General features: G+C 31.5%; 1 protein-coding gene across 1 annotated transcript; it reads right to left on the minus strand.

The window, feature by feature from the left end:
* Positions 1-3,972: 3,972 nt before the first annotated feature.
* On the minus strand, positions 3,973-10,775 carry HPT1 (homogentisate phytyltransferase 1). Its single transcript, XM_078957399.1, has 12 exons — positions 10,328-10,775; positions 9,691-9,941; positions 9,481-9,564; positions 9,295-9,369; positions 9,128-9,211; positions 8,932-9,021; positions 8,748-8,849; positions 8,385-8,480; positions 7,510-7,581; positions 7,311-7,406; positions 6,944-7,048; positions 3,973-4,279 (listed from the first exon to the last, which is right to left on the minus strand). Exons 1-12 carry the CDS (start codon positions 10,416-10,418, stop codon positions 4,238-4,240), a joined length of 1,188 nt encoding a protein of 395 aa, XP_078813525.1. The 5' UTR covers positions 10,419-10,775; the 3' UTR covers positions 3,973-4,237.
* Between the last annotated feature and the right edge of the window lie 7,581 nt (positions 10,776-18,356).

Here is an 18,356-nt window from a genome sequence, read left to right on the forward strand (position 1 = left end):
ACATAATAATAGAAACATGTGAAGGGATAAGGGGAGCCATGTAGGACGAATTATGATCGTATAAAAATAGCAAGGTTGAGAAACTTCAAACTAGTGGCCAACAATGTATTGCGATGCCGAGCAAGCAATGCCAAAATGTGAAAAATGTGAAGAACATGAAACAATTTCAAAATTATCCGCAACTACCTTGGTAAGCATATCAAGTCATTTTCCTTTCAAGCAATGGGGGGTCGATATAGTTGGTAATTTTCCATAAAGTAGTATATAAATACACGCGGGGATGATGGGTGAAAGAACCATCCAATGTATTATAGGCCTACATGACAACAATCAGAACACTGGATACATCGTTCAAGCCTGGAATACGGATCTAAAGCAGTGATTCCACCAAAAGTATTCATGCCCACATAGCAGGTTGATAATAATCCAAAAACTAAGGAAAATGAAGAAGACATCCAGACCAACGTGGATTTACTAGGTGAAAGAAAATATATATACTCCATCCGACAAGCACACTATACCAACAAAAAAACTACTACAGCCAGAGGGTCCCAAACTACTCTTTCAAAGTAGGGGAACTGATATTAAGAAAAAAAATGAAGGAAAACAGACAAATGGATGAAGGAAAATCATGTCCATATTGAAAGGGGTCGTATAAGATAGTCGAAGCCAATAGAGTCGTCTCATATATCCTGAAAACAATGGATAGCATGGCAATATGTGTCGACATAATTAATGTTTTTGTCATGAAGTATATATCTATATTTTAGCTGATTGACATTTTAAAATGTTGATTGCAAAATTCATGTAAAATCCCATTTTTTACATATTTTTTTGTAAAGAAAAGTCAAACATACCTCCCTGTATGTTAGAGCATCTACATCACTTCTAATATATATCTTGCAAACCTTCCTTCTTTCACGTGACATAGGATTAGCAATGCCATCAACATCTTTCTAAATCCACAATTTTACTTCCAAAAGCAAGTGGGCCATACATGTAATTAGCTTATACTATTTTACAATATATTAGTGTTTATGTGCAAAAACGATGCACTTAAATATATATTCATATATAAAATAGATTATAAATATATAAAGAGGTTTATGTTTAAGCATTTTTTGTATTAAATATAAACTAACAATTTTGTATTATTCCCATCATCCCAAAATTATAATCCATCTTTCATTTTTGGTTTGTTTCAAAATAATAGTTAGTTTCTACAAATAAATAACATTTTTACCAAAATATCTCTCATTATTACTTAACCAACTAAGCATTTTATGGAACATTAAATGCAAATTAATGACAAAACTGTCATTTTATTATATAAAGTCAGTACAAAAACGATGCACTTAAATATATATATATATATATATATATATATATATATATATATATATATATATATTCATATATAAAATCGATTATAAATGTTATAAACAGGTTTATGTTTAAACATTTTTTGGTATTAAATATAAACTAACAATTTTGTATTACTCCAACTGTCCCAAAATTATAGTTCATCTTTTTTTTTTCCCAAAATAATTGTCAATTTCTAAAAACAAATAACATTTTTACTAAAATATCTCATCATTATTACTTAACCAACTAAGCATTTAATGGAATATCAAATGCAAAGTAATGACAAAACTAACATTTTATTATATAAAGTCAGTGCAAAAATGATGCACTTCTATATATATATATATATATATATATATATATATATATATATATATATATATATATATATATATATATATATATATATATCGATTATAAATGTTATAAACAGGTTTATGCTTAAATATTTTTTGGAAAAACTGCAATAAAGTCCGTACATATTGGCATCATAATCGATTTAGTTCATATATATATATATATATATATATTTTTATTCAATTAAGTCTCAAATACCGGTAATCGTATTCAATTTAACGCTTTGACCCGGTCAACAGATCATCCAACTTTCAAAAATTATATTTTTGGCCCAGATTTCAAAATTTTATTACAAATTTGATCCAAAATTTACACTTTTGGCACTGATTTTAAATTTTGTTATAAATTTGGTCCAAACTTTATCCTTTTTGTCCAAATTTTAGAATTTTATTATGAATTCATCCTAACTTTAGTTTTTTTTACAGCTTTTTTTTTCTCAAATAGTTGTTTCTAATATGTTTTTTCTTTATAAAATCATATTTATACAAAAAAATGTATTTTCACTTAAAAATCTTATATTTTTCTATATAAAAACTTTTTTTAAAAAGCTTTTTTATATGAAATATCTAGTTTTAAAAATAAATATTTATTAAGTATATAAATATATACAAATCTGTTTCTATAAAAATGTATACAAAAACGTATTTTACCAAAAAGATGCATACAAACACCTATTTTATCTATATTTTTTTATAAAATCGTGTTTGTTTACATTTTTTTATAAAAACTTGTTCGAATAAATTTTATATAATACGTGTTTGTATACAATGTATACAAACACGATTTTATAAAATATATATAAACACGTATTATATAAAAAATTATTTAAACACGCTTTTATAAAATGTATACACACACGATTTTATAAAATGTATACAAAAAAGTATTATTTATAAAATTAGCCAAACACGTTTTTATAAAAAAAAATATAAACAAACACGATTTTATAAAAAAATATAGATACAAACCTATATATATATATATATATATATATATATATATATATATATATATATATATATATATATATAAGGTGATAGGTGTTTGTATACATTTTTTATAAAAACGGATTTATATATATTTATATACTTAATAAATATATATTTTTATAACTAGATACTTCATATACACAAAAGTTTTTTATATAGAAAATATAAGATTTTTATGTGAAAATACATATTAGAAACAATTTTTCGAGAAAAAACGTTGTAATAAAAACTAAAGTTAGGATGAATGCATAATAAAATTCTAAAATTTATGCAAAATAGTAAAGTTTGGAGCAAATTTGTAACAAAATTTAAAATCAAGGCTAAAAGTGTAAATTTTGGACCAAATTTGTAATAAATTTTGAAATCTGGGCCAAAAATGTAATTTTTGAAAGTTGGATGATCTGTTGACCGGGTCAAAGGGTTAAATTGAATACGATTACTGGTATTTGGGACTTAATTGAATAAAAAAATAAATATAGAGACTAAATCGACTATGAGATCAATATGTATGAACTTAATATCCCCTCATTATTAATTAACTAACTAAGTCTTTAATGGAACATTAAATGCAAAGTAATAACAAAACTATCATTTTATTAATGCTAATGCAAAAAACGATGCACTTAAATATATATTCATATATAAAATTGATTATAAATGTTATAAACAGGTTTATGTTTAAACATTTTTTTGTATTAAATATAAACTAACAATTTTGTATTATTACCTCCGTTTCAAAATTATAGTCCATCTTTTATTTTTGGTTTGTTCCAAAATAATAATCTATTTCTAAAAATAAGTAATATTTTTATCAAAATATCCCATCCTTATTGATTAATCAACTAAACATTTAATAAAACATTAAATGCAAAGTAAGAACAAAACTTTTATTTTATTGTATAAAATTAATGGTAATTAATGTTTTCTTTAATCTGTGTGTTTTTTTATCTGTAAACAATAATTTTGAGATGGAAAGAGTATTACTTAAATTACAAATATCATGTTAATATTTATTATTTTATTAGTAAATAATAGAGAAAGATATTTACTAGATTTTTCTTTCTTGATTTGGAAAATAGAGTCGACATGGTCTAGGTTCTTAAATTGCATTGGCCCACCCCAACCTTTCCCCTTCACCAATGTCTACGAACCACCAATATTGATATACTACTTCATCATAACATTTTTCTAATTTATACGGTTAAATCGTTATTTCTTCATTAAATAAAAACACTTAATAGATATGTCACTATTCCAGCCATAAAGTCAAAAGAACAACTTAATCACAACTAACAAAACACGATTTTTGCCATAAAAGAATACAAATACACAAAAAAAAAAAAAAAAAAAAAAAAAAAAAAAAAAAAAAATCTCCACAACATAAAATAAAGTCAAATGTTACAACTTACAAGTCTCAAAAATCTAACCCTAACCCTAGCTCCTCTGCCATTTTGAGCCGGAATGATGGCAAAACTATAACAATAAATAAACAACAAGAGTGGGCCCCACATCAATGCAGTTGCACATCACCTCACAAGCGGTATGAGCAAGTACTCCGCATAAAACAACTGCAAACACAAATAACGGTTTTATCCAATGAATAATGGGAACTATAAAGAATGCGCAAAGATAACCATAATACAAGAAATAGCAATATACTTCCACTTATTGAATTATAGCATCTTATTTTCATTTTTTCAATTACATGATTCTATTGTTATTTTTTTTTTGGTAAATTACACAAATGGTCCCTGTGGTTTGGGAAACCGACGGTTGTGGTGGTGTTGCAGGTGGTTAAGTGGTCGGTGATAACCTATAAGGATAATTTGTATTGGGATGGTGGGACCATGTTATTTTTAATTAATGTTTTTTTTTAATTTAACATAAACATAAAACGTGATTAATGATATAAAAAAGGGTAATACGGTTATTTCAAGTCAATAAGGGACCAAGCGTGCAATAAAAATATAAAGTAGAGACGGTCTGAGTTAAAAAAAAGTTGTTAAGGACCAAGCACGCAGATTACCCTAAACCACAGGGACCATCCGTGTAATTTACCATTTTTATTCTTATTCAAAAATTGTACTTTGAAATATCTACCTATTTATAGCATTGTACCTTGAATTTAAATTACCTAATTATAGCAGTGAAACTAATTGCTTTGTATTTGAATTGCATTAAAAATTTTCAAAGTACTATTTTGTAAAGGAGTTTTAACTTTTTTGACCATTGAAGCATCAAAATTGAATCTATTTAGCCATTGAAGCTAAATTGGACCCTAAACTCTGATTTTTGGCTCGATTTGCCCCCTGCGACCTGTAGCTGGATACCCGGTTCATGCTAAATTAGATCCTGAACTTCTATTCATGCTAAATTAGACCTAGAACTATGATTTTTTTTTTTATAAAATTAAACTTGGTTTAATGTTTTTTTTTAAGTTTTTTTATTTTCATTTTCTTTTGAGTCGAAACAAAACTTGGTATTAATTTCTTTTTTGTTTTTTTTTTTCATTTTTTCGTATTATTTTACATCAATTTGATAACCTTTTTTCTTTGACCTTTTGTTTTCTATTTTGTTTTTATAATTTTAGTTATTTATGATTTTTCCGATGTCTTTTATTTATTTTGAATCAAGTAAATGAAAAAAAATATCAATTTAAAATATTGAAACAAGTTTTTGTATAGAGTCGGACTTTATTATTTTTTTTATTCTTTATTGTAGTCTATTATCATATTGAAAAATATTATCTTGAATTTAAACTACTGATATCACATAAAGAAATATCATTTAATTTGCAAGTTACATTTTAATAAGTTTAACTAGTTTTCCTATTTTAATAATTATAAATCGTAAATCTCACACATTGAATCAAAATTTAAAAAAAAAAAAAAAAAAAAAAAAAAAAAACCTCAAACGCCGAAAATGTAAATACTCTAGTATATTCACTCACTTTACACTTTTTGAAAAAGGTCAAAAAAAGTTATCAAATTGATGAAAAATAAATAAAATAAAAATTTTAAAAATACAGAAAAAATACGAAAAAAAAATTTTAAACCAAATTTAGTTTTGGAGTAAATTACACGAATGGTCCCTATGGTTTGGGGTAATTTGCATGTTTGGTCCCTAACTTATTTTTTTAACTCGGAAAGTCCCTACTGTTAGTTTTTGTTACGCGCTCGGTCCCTATTTAACCTAAAAAACTATTATTTAAATAGGGAAAAATGGTGAGATAGGTAAGATAAGGTGAGGGGTGTGGGGTTAGGTGTGTGTTTATTTAAATAAATTGAAAAATCAAGGGTAAAATAGTTTTTTAGATAAGATAGGGACCAAACGTGTAACAAAAACAAACACACAAATTACCCTAAAAAATAAGATAATGACCAAACGCGCAAATTACCCTAAACCATAGGGACCATTTGTGTAATTTACTCTTAGTTTTGACTAAAAAATCAAAAATATGAAAATAAAGAACTTCAAAAAGAACATAAAACCGAGTTTAGTTTTAATTAAAAATAAATAAATAAAAAATAAATAAATAAAATAAATAAATAAATAAATTCTAAGTCCGGGGTCTAATTTAGCATGAATAGAAGTTCAAGGTCTATTTTAGCATGTCACGTAGGCAGGGAACCAGGTAACTGGGCAGGTCGGAGGGGGCAAATTGAGCCAAAAATGAAAGTTTAGGGTACAATTTAGCGTGATCAGATCTTCAGTGGCTAAATACTGTCAATTTTGATACTTTGATGGTTAAAAAGGTCAAAACTCCTTTTGTAAACAAAGAAATAAGATGCTATTATAGAAAATTCACTAAAGTACATTGCCAATTGTTGCATTTAGCCTTTTTAAAAAAAAATGAAGTTTTGTTTGGAAGAAGTTGCATAAAATGGTTCCAAAAGTTAATCACTCAAAATAAAAGTTGTTGCCCAAAATATGCAACAATGTTTCATATTTTTACCAATTTATGCAACAATGTTTAAGTTTTTCACCGATTTATGCAACAATGTTTCACATTTTTTATCGATTTATACAACTGACACGAATTATGTAACCACGCTTCAACCGATTAAAACCCTTACCAATACAATATATTGCATTCTTTTGTCATAAAATGAAATGTTATCGAGTTATTGTATAGTGCATATAAAAAGAACACTTTGTTGCATAAATTGAGAAAAAACAAACTGTTTTTGCATAACTGGAAAAACTTTTGTTGAGTTAGTTAAAACATTTACCTGCCATATGAACATGTAAAATGAGGTTATTGCTGTTTTGCTCTCTAGATCAGTTGACTTAGCACGACCCCATAACATTAGACCAAGTATCGCATGGCCCATAACCTACAAATATTTTAAAAAATAAAAATTAATATTTTTATTCAATAGAACTACCATCTTTGACTTTTAGGTCAAGTGGTCAACGCAAACAAACAAAGATTTAATAGAAACTTGAAATAAACCCCACGACAAGTAGTACATAACAGAACAAAAATTGGTGCAAATTTGTAACAAGATCCATAAAGGTTTGACCTCAAAAGTCAAAAGGCGACATAAATTTTTTACTATAAAAGAATTAAAAGATTATGAATTATTGATTTATTACCGTTATGTATCTGCTCCAAAGAAAAGGAGATGATGCCCCAACTAAAATGGCAACACCATAAGCCACTTCAAGTAATAAGATACAAATCCAAAACACCTATAAAAAGATGACATGTCACTTCACTTCACATATGAATTATAAATTTTTTTCTATAATTAGTATTTCTGAAACTGTGTAGTTGGTATATAATAACACTAACCCGCTTTTGACCCAAACGAACTGTAAAAGACTGAATGCCAAATATCTTGTCCCCAACAATATCAGGTATGTCCTGTCAATAATCATCGTACTTTTCTTATTTACTTTATATATATATATATATATATATATATATATATATATATATATATATATATATATATATGGATGTTTCTTTTTGACTAAATGCAGAAATAACGACTTAATATTTAAAAACACATTATTTTAAATGTTCTTTTATGTCATTTTACATTTTTAAGCTAGGTTTTCAACTAGTTTTACCAAACGACATTTTTTATCAGCTAGCTTTTCAGCTATCAACTAACTTTTCAGCTAACAGCTAGCTTTTCAGCTAGTATACCAAACATAACCTTAACATCATTTATCCAGACAATATGTCCTAAATGGCAAAATATAGAAAATTATTACATATATATTCAGATGCTAAATCAATAAAAATAAATAGCTTAGTGGCTAAATCAATAAAAATGTTAATTGTTTGTTGTGTTTTTTTTTTTTTTTTTTTTTTTTTTGTATTTTGTCCTGATATTATAACCAAATCAGGTAACAAGGAAAAATGTTTTTTTTTTAAATCTTCAAAAAAGGTATAATGGTTTAAGTTTAAGTGTTTAACCACTATAGGAAAACGGTTAATTGCTAAATTGATAAAAATAAAATGTTGAAAGTAAAAGTAGTCAAGGGTAAATATGTCCAACATGTTTATCTGTATTTTACTCTTTACTATCATATAACTTCTATTTACATTATTAACAAGTAGTCACAAATGGTAACATTTACTTAATAAATTAACAAAAATCCACAAGTTTGACTTCTAAAAGCATGAAAAAATTGTTAGAAGTGGATAAAGGAGTTTACCTTGAACAATGCTATAACAACAGAGAAGAAACTCATAAATCCAGTAGCAAATATCACAGGCTTTGGAAACACAGCAACTCTTCCATACACAAAAGTCTAGAAATTAAATAAATTAGTAACTAAAATATTAAATGAAAGTGAAAAAATATCACAATCATCATATTTCTCTTTCTTTTTCAGAGGATAGTTTAAAAAACTTCAAGAATGATAAGAATTACTATCTTTCTCCCATAAAAATTATTACATTTGAATTTGAACAGACGTGTTTAACAATTAGTAAAATGTATCTGAATTACAATACAATAATAGAAATGGTTTTATATTTTAGAGTGTAAAAGGGGTAGAAAAAATATTAATAATTACCTGAATGTGTAGATAAAATGCAATTTGAACAATTACAGCTCTTACAGCTAGAATGCACATTGCTGCCACAAGAGCAAATCTCTTCCATCTCAACATTGGCATCTGAAATTACCAATTTACCACTAATTATTTGGATTTGAAAAATAATGAATTTTAATATAATACTCAAATTATGTCAACTTACATTGACTGAATATGCAGTGCCAAGAAGAAAACTTATGAAAAGTGCCCAAAATAAAGGCCATGAACCAACAATCCATCCAAGACCAAAACTCTGAGGGGTAGAATAGTAAATTGATAATGTCAGTTGAAATTGTTATGTATAAAAATAACACACTTTAGATATTCTATCAAAACGAAATTAGGTAAAGTTTATTTACCATGAATGCAAATGAGGATACAATGATAACACCAGTTTTAACAGAATATTCTCCAGATGCTAACGGAAGATATGGCTTGTTAACCTGAGAAATGTATTTAGTATTACAAAAAGAACTTGATAGAAGTTGCTAAAAAGATAAATTTTTTTGATTTTCTTAAAACATACCTTGTCTATTTCTATATCAGATAGCTGATTCAAGCCAACAATATATATATTCATAAAGAATGCAGCAACAATCGCCTGAAAATTCAATGTTAAGAATGTAAAAAGAAACTGAATTAATCTGGAATACAGAGAAGATTTAACTTATTATTTTTATTTTACAATTTTGCATATAAAAAATTCAAGAACCTCAAAGACACCAATGAAGAATAGTGGAGAAAAATCTGAAAGCTTCTGAATTGCAAGGAGTGAAACTGAAAGTATGCTCAAAGCCTGTTTAAGAAGATGACACATAAGTCATTCATGCTTTTACAAGAAAAAGAAACAAAACAAGTTGTACAAAAGACGAGAATGCCCTCTAGAAAGCTTGTTGTAAAAAGTCAAAAGTTGGAATATTACTGTTCCTATAACTGTGTGAGGTCTTGAAAATCTGTAGAAAGCATCAAAAGCATTTGGAAGAAGTTTTTGAGGGCTTGAAGATTCAGGTTCAATAGGTTGTTCAGAAACTGCATTTGCAACATGATTTGTGTTGCGTTTTCTTGAAAATAGAAAATTTTCATTAAAACTGTTAAGATTGTGTCTCACAAGACTTGATTCACATCTAATGACTCTGTTACTCTTTGATGATCTTAATGATACATGAAGAGAACCTGAAATTATAAAGTGTAAGAATAATGAGAAGTGAGTCGAAGAAATATGACACAGTATAAGAAGAAACAACATGAACAGATAGCTAAATCACATCCCTGTTCATGACAAGTAACAAAAAGGGGACATTCGTTTTACATGTTAAAAAGAAAAACTCAATATTTGTGAATTATTTCAGGAAATTAGAAGGGATTGAAGCAAATCGCACAATAACGACAAAACGAATTTGTTATCAATGGCAAAACGCCCACAAAAACGTCGGTGGTATTCTAGTTTCTCTGAAGACTTAACAAAAACCCATATGGAGACATTATTGAATGCATAAATAATTTCAGAGCCAACAGATTGATAAAACCAATGAATCCAGTAAAAAACGCAAATGAAATACCTGCTGATACGAATACAGAAGGTGAATTTGGTAATGGAGGAGAATGAACGGAAACCTTATTAGCAAAAGACCCGATAATCAAAGACTTCATACTTTTCTTCTCCGAATCAAACCCAAATCAAGTCGTACTTTCATACAAACAAATCACCTGATTCTCGTGAATGTACTTAATCGAAACACAGAACTAACAATCAGTGTGCGTTCAGTCCGAGAAGAGAATCAACAGTGGAGCAGAGAGTGAAGAAGAAAGAGTGTATCGTGGTCAGCAGTCTGAAACTCTCTTACACGTTTCAATCAGAGGATCCCCCAATTGGCAAATCAAAGTTTGTGTGCTTGATAGTTTGGCTAGTTGCATGTCTATGGAGAAGAAAGTTGTACATAGGCTAAAGCCTAAAAAGGACCAAGCGCACATTCAGTTTGTTAAATAGACCCGCTACATTTTGGACCAATTTCATTGAAGCCTTCTTTCGACGTTGTTCGTCTTTTCTATATTAATTGACCAAGGGGCCCATTCTGAGAAAGTGGAGCACGGAGCTTCTTGTCCTGAAAAATAAATAAATAAATAAATAACAAACAATAGGAAAGAGAAACTCAAAAAAGTTTTTTTTTTTTTTTTTTTTCTTTTTGATAGATATTTTTTAGAAGAACTTCCACTGTTCCACACGTAACTTTTAAAAGTAATATTATCAAATTCGAAAAATATTGTTTGTTGGAGTAGCGTATAAAAGTGTTGTTTAGTTGAAAATCGATTGATAGTAAAGTATATATCATCCAAAACTCAAAATGGTGAATTGCATGATATCGAAGTTGATAATCAATTTGAGAAATATATAAAAGTAGAACAATATGGAATCATTCTTAAAGTTCATATTATTCATTTATAAAAGAAACGGTTGAATCTCTTAAGGTGCAAAGTTATTCATGGATTAACTTTGTAATGGCTTCTTTGAGAATACACACTTGCACATGTGGGATTGGAGCCTTATGACATGAGAGAGAGAGAGAGAGAGAGAGAGAGAGAGAGAGAGAGTCTTTCTAGCATCTTTATATATAGTGGGATAGATACCACTAGTAGAATATGTTTGAGAGATGTAGTTTATTGTGATTAGTGATTGAGATATTTATGTAGAACTAGATCTAGATCTCTTTTTGTACTCATTACTATAATCGAATACATCTTTTAGCATCTAAATTATCATGTTCGTTGTGTTCATACAATTCTGCATGTCAAACCAAATGTTCATAATTCACTACAATTGGTATCACAATAGGTCTTCGAAGATTGATGTGATTTTTGAAGAAACAACTCTCAATTTGGCAACAATCAACACAATATGAACAATTTTTTGTGAGTTACTCGATGATCTCTCAGAATCTCTCGGTTTCATTCCATTGGATCTATTTGTTTTTCATTTCTGAATTTTGATGATCCAATTATCTTTTATTAATCTAGCCCAATCATTGTTTGTTCAACCCAAATAAATCGTGATTTGATATTGTTCATCGACATTTACATTTTGATCTTTGTCATTGTTCATATTTGATTCTTAATATTTTAGCCCAATCATCGATATATATCTGTTCATTTAATCAGATTGAGCCCAATCAATTAATATGTTTACTGTTCATCGACCAAAATTTGTTCCTAATATTGACTTGAATTCATCCCATCCAAATTCGTTTTTCAATCTCATTCAGATCTCTTTTTTCCGATCTTTCACATGTAGCTATTCATATAATCGATCTGATACCAATTTCAAATCAATATTAGAATCAATTGATCACAAGTTTCATACAAATATTCATCGATTATGTGATCTGATTTATTTCTTATTGTCTATTCGCTTATTCAATGATTAAAAGTTTCTTTGAACTACCTATTGGTTTGATGATGATTGTTGAAACATGTTGATCGTGATCAATTTGCTGAAGATAATCGAAAATTTGGTAGATTGTCAAAGAATTTATGAAGAACATAAATGTTTTTCTTGAAATTGGTTGAATTTTGATATGAAAAGTAGTGGAATTAAGGAATTGAGGTGTTTGTTTGAAGTCATGAGAAGTGTGATTGATTAGTGTTTGATTAACGAAGGGCTTATTCAATCTCATGATATCAAAACATGTTCAAAGTCAACATTGGAGTTCCATGGAGCATAAGAATGACAAATTAACCAAAGTTAAAAATGATTGTTCGATAGTTCGATATTGTGAATGGGAGATGAATGTAGAAATGGATGTTGAAAGTTAAAGGGCTAATGGTTATCTGATATTGATGGGTCTGATAGCAAAGGTTTCTTAATTTCAAAAGGCAAAGTGCAGAAATTAAAAGTTAAAATTTAAATCGAGTGATACATTTCAATTTCGATGGTGTATACGTGTTCGCTTGAGTCGTTCGAGTCGATCGGATTGATGTTGACGGTATTATTTAATAATCGAATGCGACTGGTATGATTTGGAGTCGATTTCGATGGTGTATGTATGTTCGTTCGAGTCTTTAGGGAAGACAAAACTGGAGTCGAATTGTCAAATCCTTAGAGTTGAACTCGAATTCGACAGATGTTGTTGTTCATGTCCTGGAAACGAATTGGAAACGAGTTAGGAACGAAAGCAACTTTCTTAGAATCAAACGCATTTACACAGAGTCGAGCATATTTAATTGGAGTCGGAATCGATTTCGACAATTGTAACACTCTATTTCGGGTCGTTTCATAATTCGGGGTCGTGACCCGAAGATCAAGTATCATAAGGCTTTAGGCTTTAGTAACAAGAGGTTTAGACCCATCTAGATGTGGATATTGTATATTATGGGATCCAAGAGTTCAGTTTGTGCTTTGGAGTCAAATGGTAAAATGGAAAAGTAGTATTTCAGACTTCTTTTATATATTATGGATTGTATTTCGATGTGTTTAAAGTCAAAAGTAATTAGATGGGGTTGTAGATCTCCTCAATACCTTTCTGTGGATATAAAGATCGTCAAAATCAGAGTTGAAATGAAGAAGTTATGACCGTTTGAAGTTTGGACGATTTTGGGTTAAGGTGAGTACGTTGAGCGTACAGGGGGGGGGGGGTACGTTGGGTGTACAATGGAATCCTGAGTATGTTGGGCATAGTAGGAGTACGTTAGGTGTACGCGATTAGAGCCCAAACCCTATTTTTCGTGGCTTGAGCCTTATTTAAGCTCTTTAACTTCCCCAAAGCCATTCCATTCCCAGCCTCCACCTCCCCAACACCCTTCCTGATGGGTTTTAGCCATAAGAACATCCTATGTGCTCATGCAAACCCTAATGCTTGGATCTAGTTTTCTCTATTGTACATGTATTCATCCAAGACTTTAAACCCTAGATCTAGCATATGATAATTGATATTAATATATGAATTAGGGTTTTGATCATACCTTGATTGTTATGTAGCAATAACAATCTCAAATCCTCCTTGTAATAGCTTAAGAAAGCTTAGAGTCACAAGTGTCACTCCTCTAATAGCTCACAAACACCAAGAGCAAGAGGATGAAGAATGAGAAGAGATGAGGCACCAAAAAAACATGTGGAAACCCTAAGGAAACTCTTGGCCACGTTTTTGGTGCTCTAGGGATCCTTAAATAGTGAGACTATTAGGGTTATGTAAGAAGGAAACCCTAATTTGACTGCTTAGGCCCTAAGCAACCCATGGACTCCCTCCTTAGAGGCCTAGGATGATTTCTAATGGGTTTCCCCATAGAATTCATCCACCCCTCTAATATGGAGTCCATTAGCCCAATATTCAACTATCATACAATTGACAGTTCTAGTCCCTTACATTTAATTAATGTCTTTTAGCCACAAAATTAATTCTTAATTAATTGTTGGCTAATATTAATTAAACAATATGATTTCTCCTTTAATATATTATTCTCATAATATATTAATAAATCATAATTAATCCTCTCTCTCTCTCTCCATAATTCATCCTATCAAGTTGCTTTGGTGAAGACAACCCAAAAGGACCATGCACCATCGGGTCAAGTACACAACAAAATAGTTATGGACTTAGACACTAATCCAACAGTCTCCCACTTGGATAAGTCTAATAACTATTATGTGTATGACTTCAGATCCTGATCTGCAATCGTAGCTTTCAAAAACCGTTGTCAACTCTGATCTTATCAGATACGCATCCTTTAGATAAGAGATCGCATATTCGTCCATTCTAGATATCGTATAGACTGAGACATGGATTTAAATCATTCTCTCTGTCTACGTTTTGTTTCCCAATTTCCGATTTATGACGACTGACAACAGACTACAATTGAACACATCAAATTAGTCCCGGCTTGGCCAAGCGCTTAGGGTGTCATCACTAAATCATCGAGGGGCCCACAGATATCACTTTTATCCTACTTTGGGTAAAAGGAACGGATAAAATTCGACTCAATGCTCGCTTGCATTCACTCATCGAATCTGTAGCACCTGGTTTCTGGTATGTAAATCTTAATTGAGTATTTTCCTTTTTAAGCCTTGGACTCGGCGAGTCATAGGTCCGACTCGCCGAGTAGGGACGGGACCCCGGGATGCGTTTAAGTTGGCGACTCGGCAAGTCACCGCTGTTGGATGAAACCCTAAGTTTCTGGGGTTTGCACCCTATTTAATCCCCCTTTCAGCCCCAGGCCAACCCCCATTCACCCCCTAGAGCTCTCAACCCTCGTTTAAGCTTGTTCTTTGAAGAGTTGAAGCTTTTGTTGTGTGTTCTTGAAGGTTTTGAAGAAGAAGGGAAGTAGATCCAGAAGAAGGGAAGCCATCCAAGCACCATTGTGCTCTCTCAGCAGTTTCTTTGAGGTATATCCCATTTTCCCCATGTTTCTATGCTTAAGGCTTCATTTAAGACATTCTTGGCTCATTTCCAAGCTTGTATGTGCATGATAATTCGAAATAAGTTGATTGGTCTCAAGATCCAAGTATATTTGAGCTCCAGGAGCTCAGATCCACTACCTTTATGAGCCCATATTGCATATAAACTTTAGATCTACTCTTTTGGTGCATTTTAAACCCTAAAGACCCCATAGATGGATATCTACACGTAAAGTTGGAAACTTTACGTGTTATTCATGCTCTAGGAGCCCAGATCTACGAATGACATGGATTGGATTTGAGCAAAATCGCATTTTTAGCTCTTGCATGGAGCGGACTCGGCGAGTCGCTCATCTGACTCGGTGAGTCCAGTCGCGAGTCTCCGGGTTTGTCCCCTTTTTGTTATGTCGAGTCATGTGGTGAGTCCAGGAGGGACTCGGTGAGTTGGCAGCCAAAACTCACCCATAGTGGAACTCGGCGAGTCGATGCCCAGACTCGGCAGATCAAGATCAGACTCGGCGAGTTGTTCATACAACTCGGCGAGTCACAGTATAACTTGTTCATCGGATGAAGATGAACTCGGCGAGTTGTTCATACAACTCGGCAAGTAGGATGAAGGACTTGATCATCAGTTTGAAAAGAGAACTCGTCGAGTAGACGCCTAACTCGACAAGTAAAAACGGAATTCAGGTCAGTCGTTTGGACATGGACTCGGCGAGTTGGCAAGCCAACTCAACGAGTCGGGTCAACTGGAAGTTGACTCTGACTTTGACTTATGGCATGATTAGGGGTAAAATGGTCATTTTACCCAAAGGTCGGTTAGCAGTTTTTGACTAAGTGATTGGTGGGAATGCAGTCGGAGGATTTCCGGAACAGCAGCAGCAGCAGTCAGACTATTCCCACGAAAATCAGCAGTTACTCCGAGATGAGTTACCTTCCTGTAGCGGTGGGTCTAAGGCCACAATGCCGGCCCACCAATAGGAGATGTATGATTAGATGATTGTCTCTGTGATATTCATCTAAGGTTGTTACTACCTGTGATATGTTTATGTGGTTGTATGATATGTGATAAATGTGCTATGTGGTAGTAGTAGGGGGTGAAATAGTCCCCGGTAACCGGTCGAGAGGACCGAAGGGGGGCCAGCACCCAGATATGCTAGGTGGTATCCGGTCGAGAGGACCGAAGGGGAAGCTAGCACCCAGATATGTTAGGCAGTATCCGGTCGAGAGGACCGAAGGGGTAGGTCAGGCACCCAGATATGTCTGACAATTTATGTATGTTATGTGATTGTATGGTTTGTGGTATAATGGGGGAACTCACTAAGCTTTGTGCTTACAGTTTACAGTTTTGGTTTCAGGTACCTCTTCATCAAAGTGGAAGGAGCTGGCTCGGTAGTGGCACATCATGCACACACATGGGTTTCCGCATTTACTAGATGTCCTTGGGATTTATACTCTGATGTTTCGATTGGTTGTATGACTTGTCTTTTGAACATGATTTATGATGTGATGTAGTTTGGTCAAACAATACTTTATCTATTAACATTTTCTAAAAGTAATGTTTTTAAAAACGAAATTTTTGGCCTGTATTTTTGGGATGTTACAAGTTGGTATCAGAGCCCTGGTTTGAGGGATTCGGACACACCTTCGGGGGTGCTCGAACTCAAATCGAGGGATTAAAAGATTTTTGTCACAACTAGAAATTTTGTGTCTTGTAATCACTATACTAAAGTAAAGGTTGAATCAAAAACTTAAGAGCATGTGTGATACCTATTATTATGACATCAAAAACTTCAATCAAATACATCATACAAGTACTACAAATGGTCATCAAGAAATTGGAAACCCTAGAAGTCCTCGTTTAAGTCCATTTTGGACTAGGACTTCCTTATTGGACCCAAATGGACCAATAAGCTTCCAATTTGACTATCATGGGCTTAGAACCCTTAAATGGGCTCTAATTGAAACCACATTAATTTATTTCAACATTATGGGCCATATTAGGCCTAGAATGAAATGAATTAAAAGCTTTGATCTATGAATAACCGAAACTAGCCCAACAAAATGTGAAAATCATATTATATCTTTTTAGGTTAAAACTCATCTAACTTAACTTTTATTTGGGCTTGAGGGCATTGAATCCCAAATTTTCTTTTTCCTTTCACATTCTCAGCCCAAGGCCCAAGTCCAAGAAGAAATGGAGAAGTGTTGACTATTTGCATGCCACCTCACTTATATCCAACATGCTTCCATGCACCTCTCATACTTCTAGGAGCATATCACTTCAAAGATCACTTCTTCTTTCCCTCTCACTCACTCTCGGCTGAAACACACACACACACATACACAAATATCTCACAAATTCTCTCTAGAATACTCAAGAACACATCCTTCCTCTCCACTCCAAAATCTCGAAAATTAGGAGGCTTTCAAGAGGATATTTACACAAACTCTTCATCTAAGGTAAGGTTATGCTTGGATCTATGACTTAGATTCTTTGTTTTATCAAAATCTCTTCCTAATCCATGCAAAAATCGTGATCTTGCATCCTAGAAAACTCCATAAACTCGAAAACTTCATCAAGGGGTGCTAGGGTCAAAAATCACCAAGATTTCTTCCATCCTTTCTTCAAAAACCGAATCAACATCCAAAGGTGAGCTTCATACCCCCTTATTTTCGGTTTTTATAAGTTTTTGTGGGGGAGAATACAAGCAAAGGTGTAGATCTATCATTATGTGTATGCCTTGTATGATTTCTATGCTTATATGTGTGTTTTGTATGATTATGATGTTGGATCTAATCATGAATCACTAAAAACCGAGATATACTTTATATTAAATGATAATAGTATAAAATATACTACTACATACGAAGTATACCAAGAAAAATAGCTAAGTGGCTTAACAACACATACTTTGGGTTAAAAACTCATTTTTTAGACATAAAATGTCAAAAATACAAAGTTGAAGGGCCCAAAATGAAATATTTTAAAATCTGATGGGTGAGATGAGTCAAAACAGTTTCCATAATGTATTATCTGGAAATATACTCTTTTGGAGGATTAAAAACATAAATTTCAAGCTTAATGGGCTAAAAAATAACATTTTCGGCCCAATAGGGCCCAATATGCGAAATTTCCCAAACTTGAGGGGCTGAACCTTGTTTTTCTGTAAAACAGTGGGTTATTAGTGTTCTAAGTACTTTTC

Source organism: Lactuca saligna, chromosome 5 (assembly GCF_052625555.1).
Source record: "Lactuca saligna cultivar CGN05327 chromosome 5, ASM5262555v1, whole genome shotgun sequence".
Classification (NCBI taxonomy): Eukaryota; Viridiplantae; Streptophyta; class Magnoliopsida; order Asterales; family Asteraceae; genus Lactuca; species Lactuca saligna.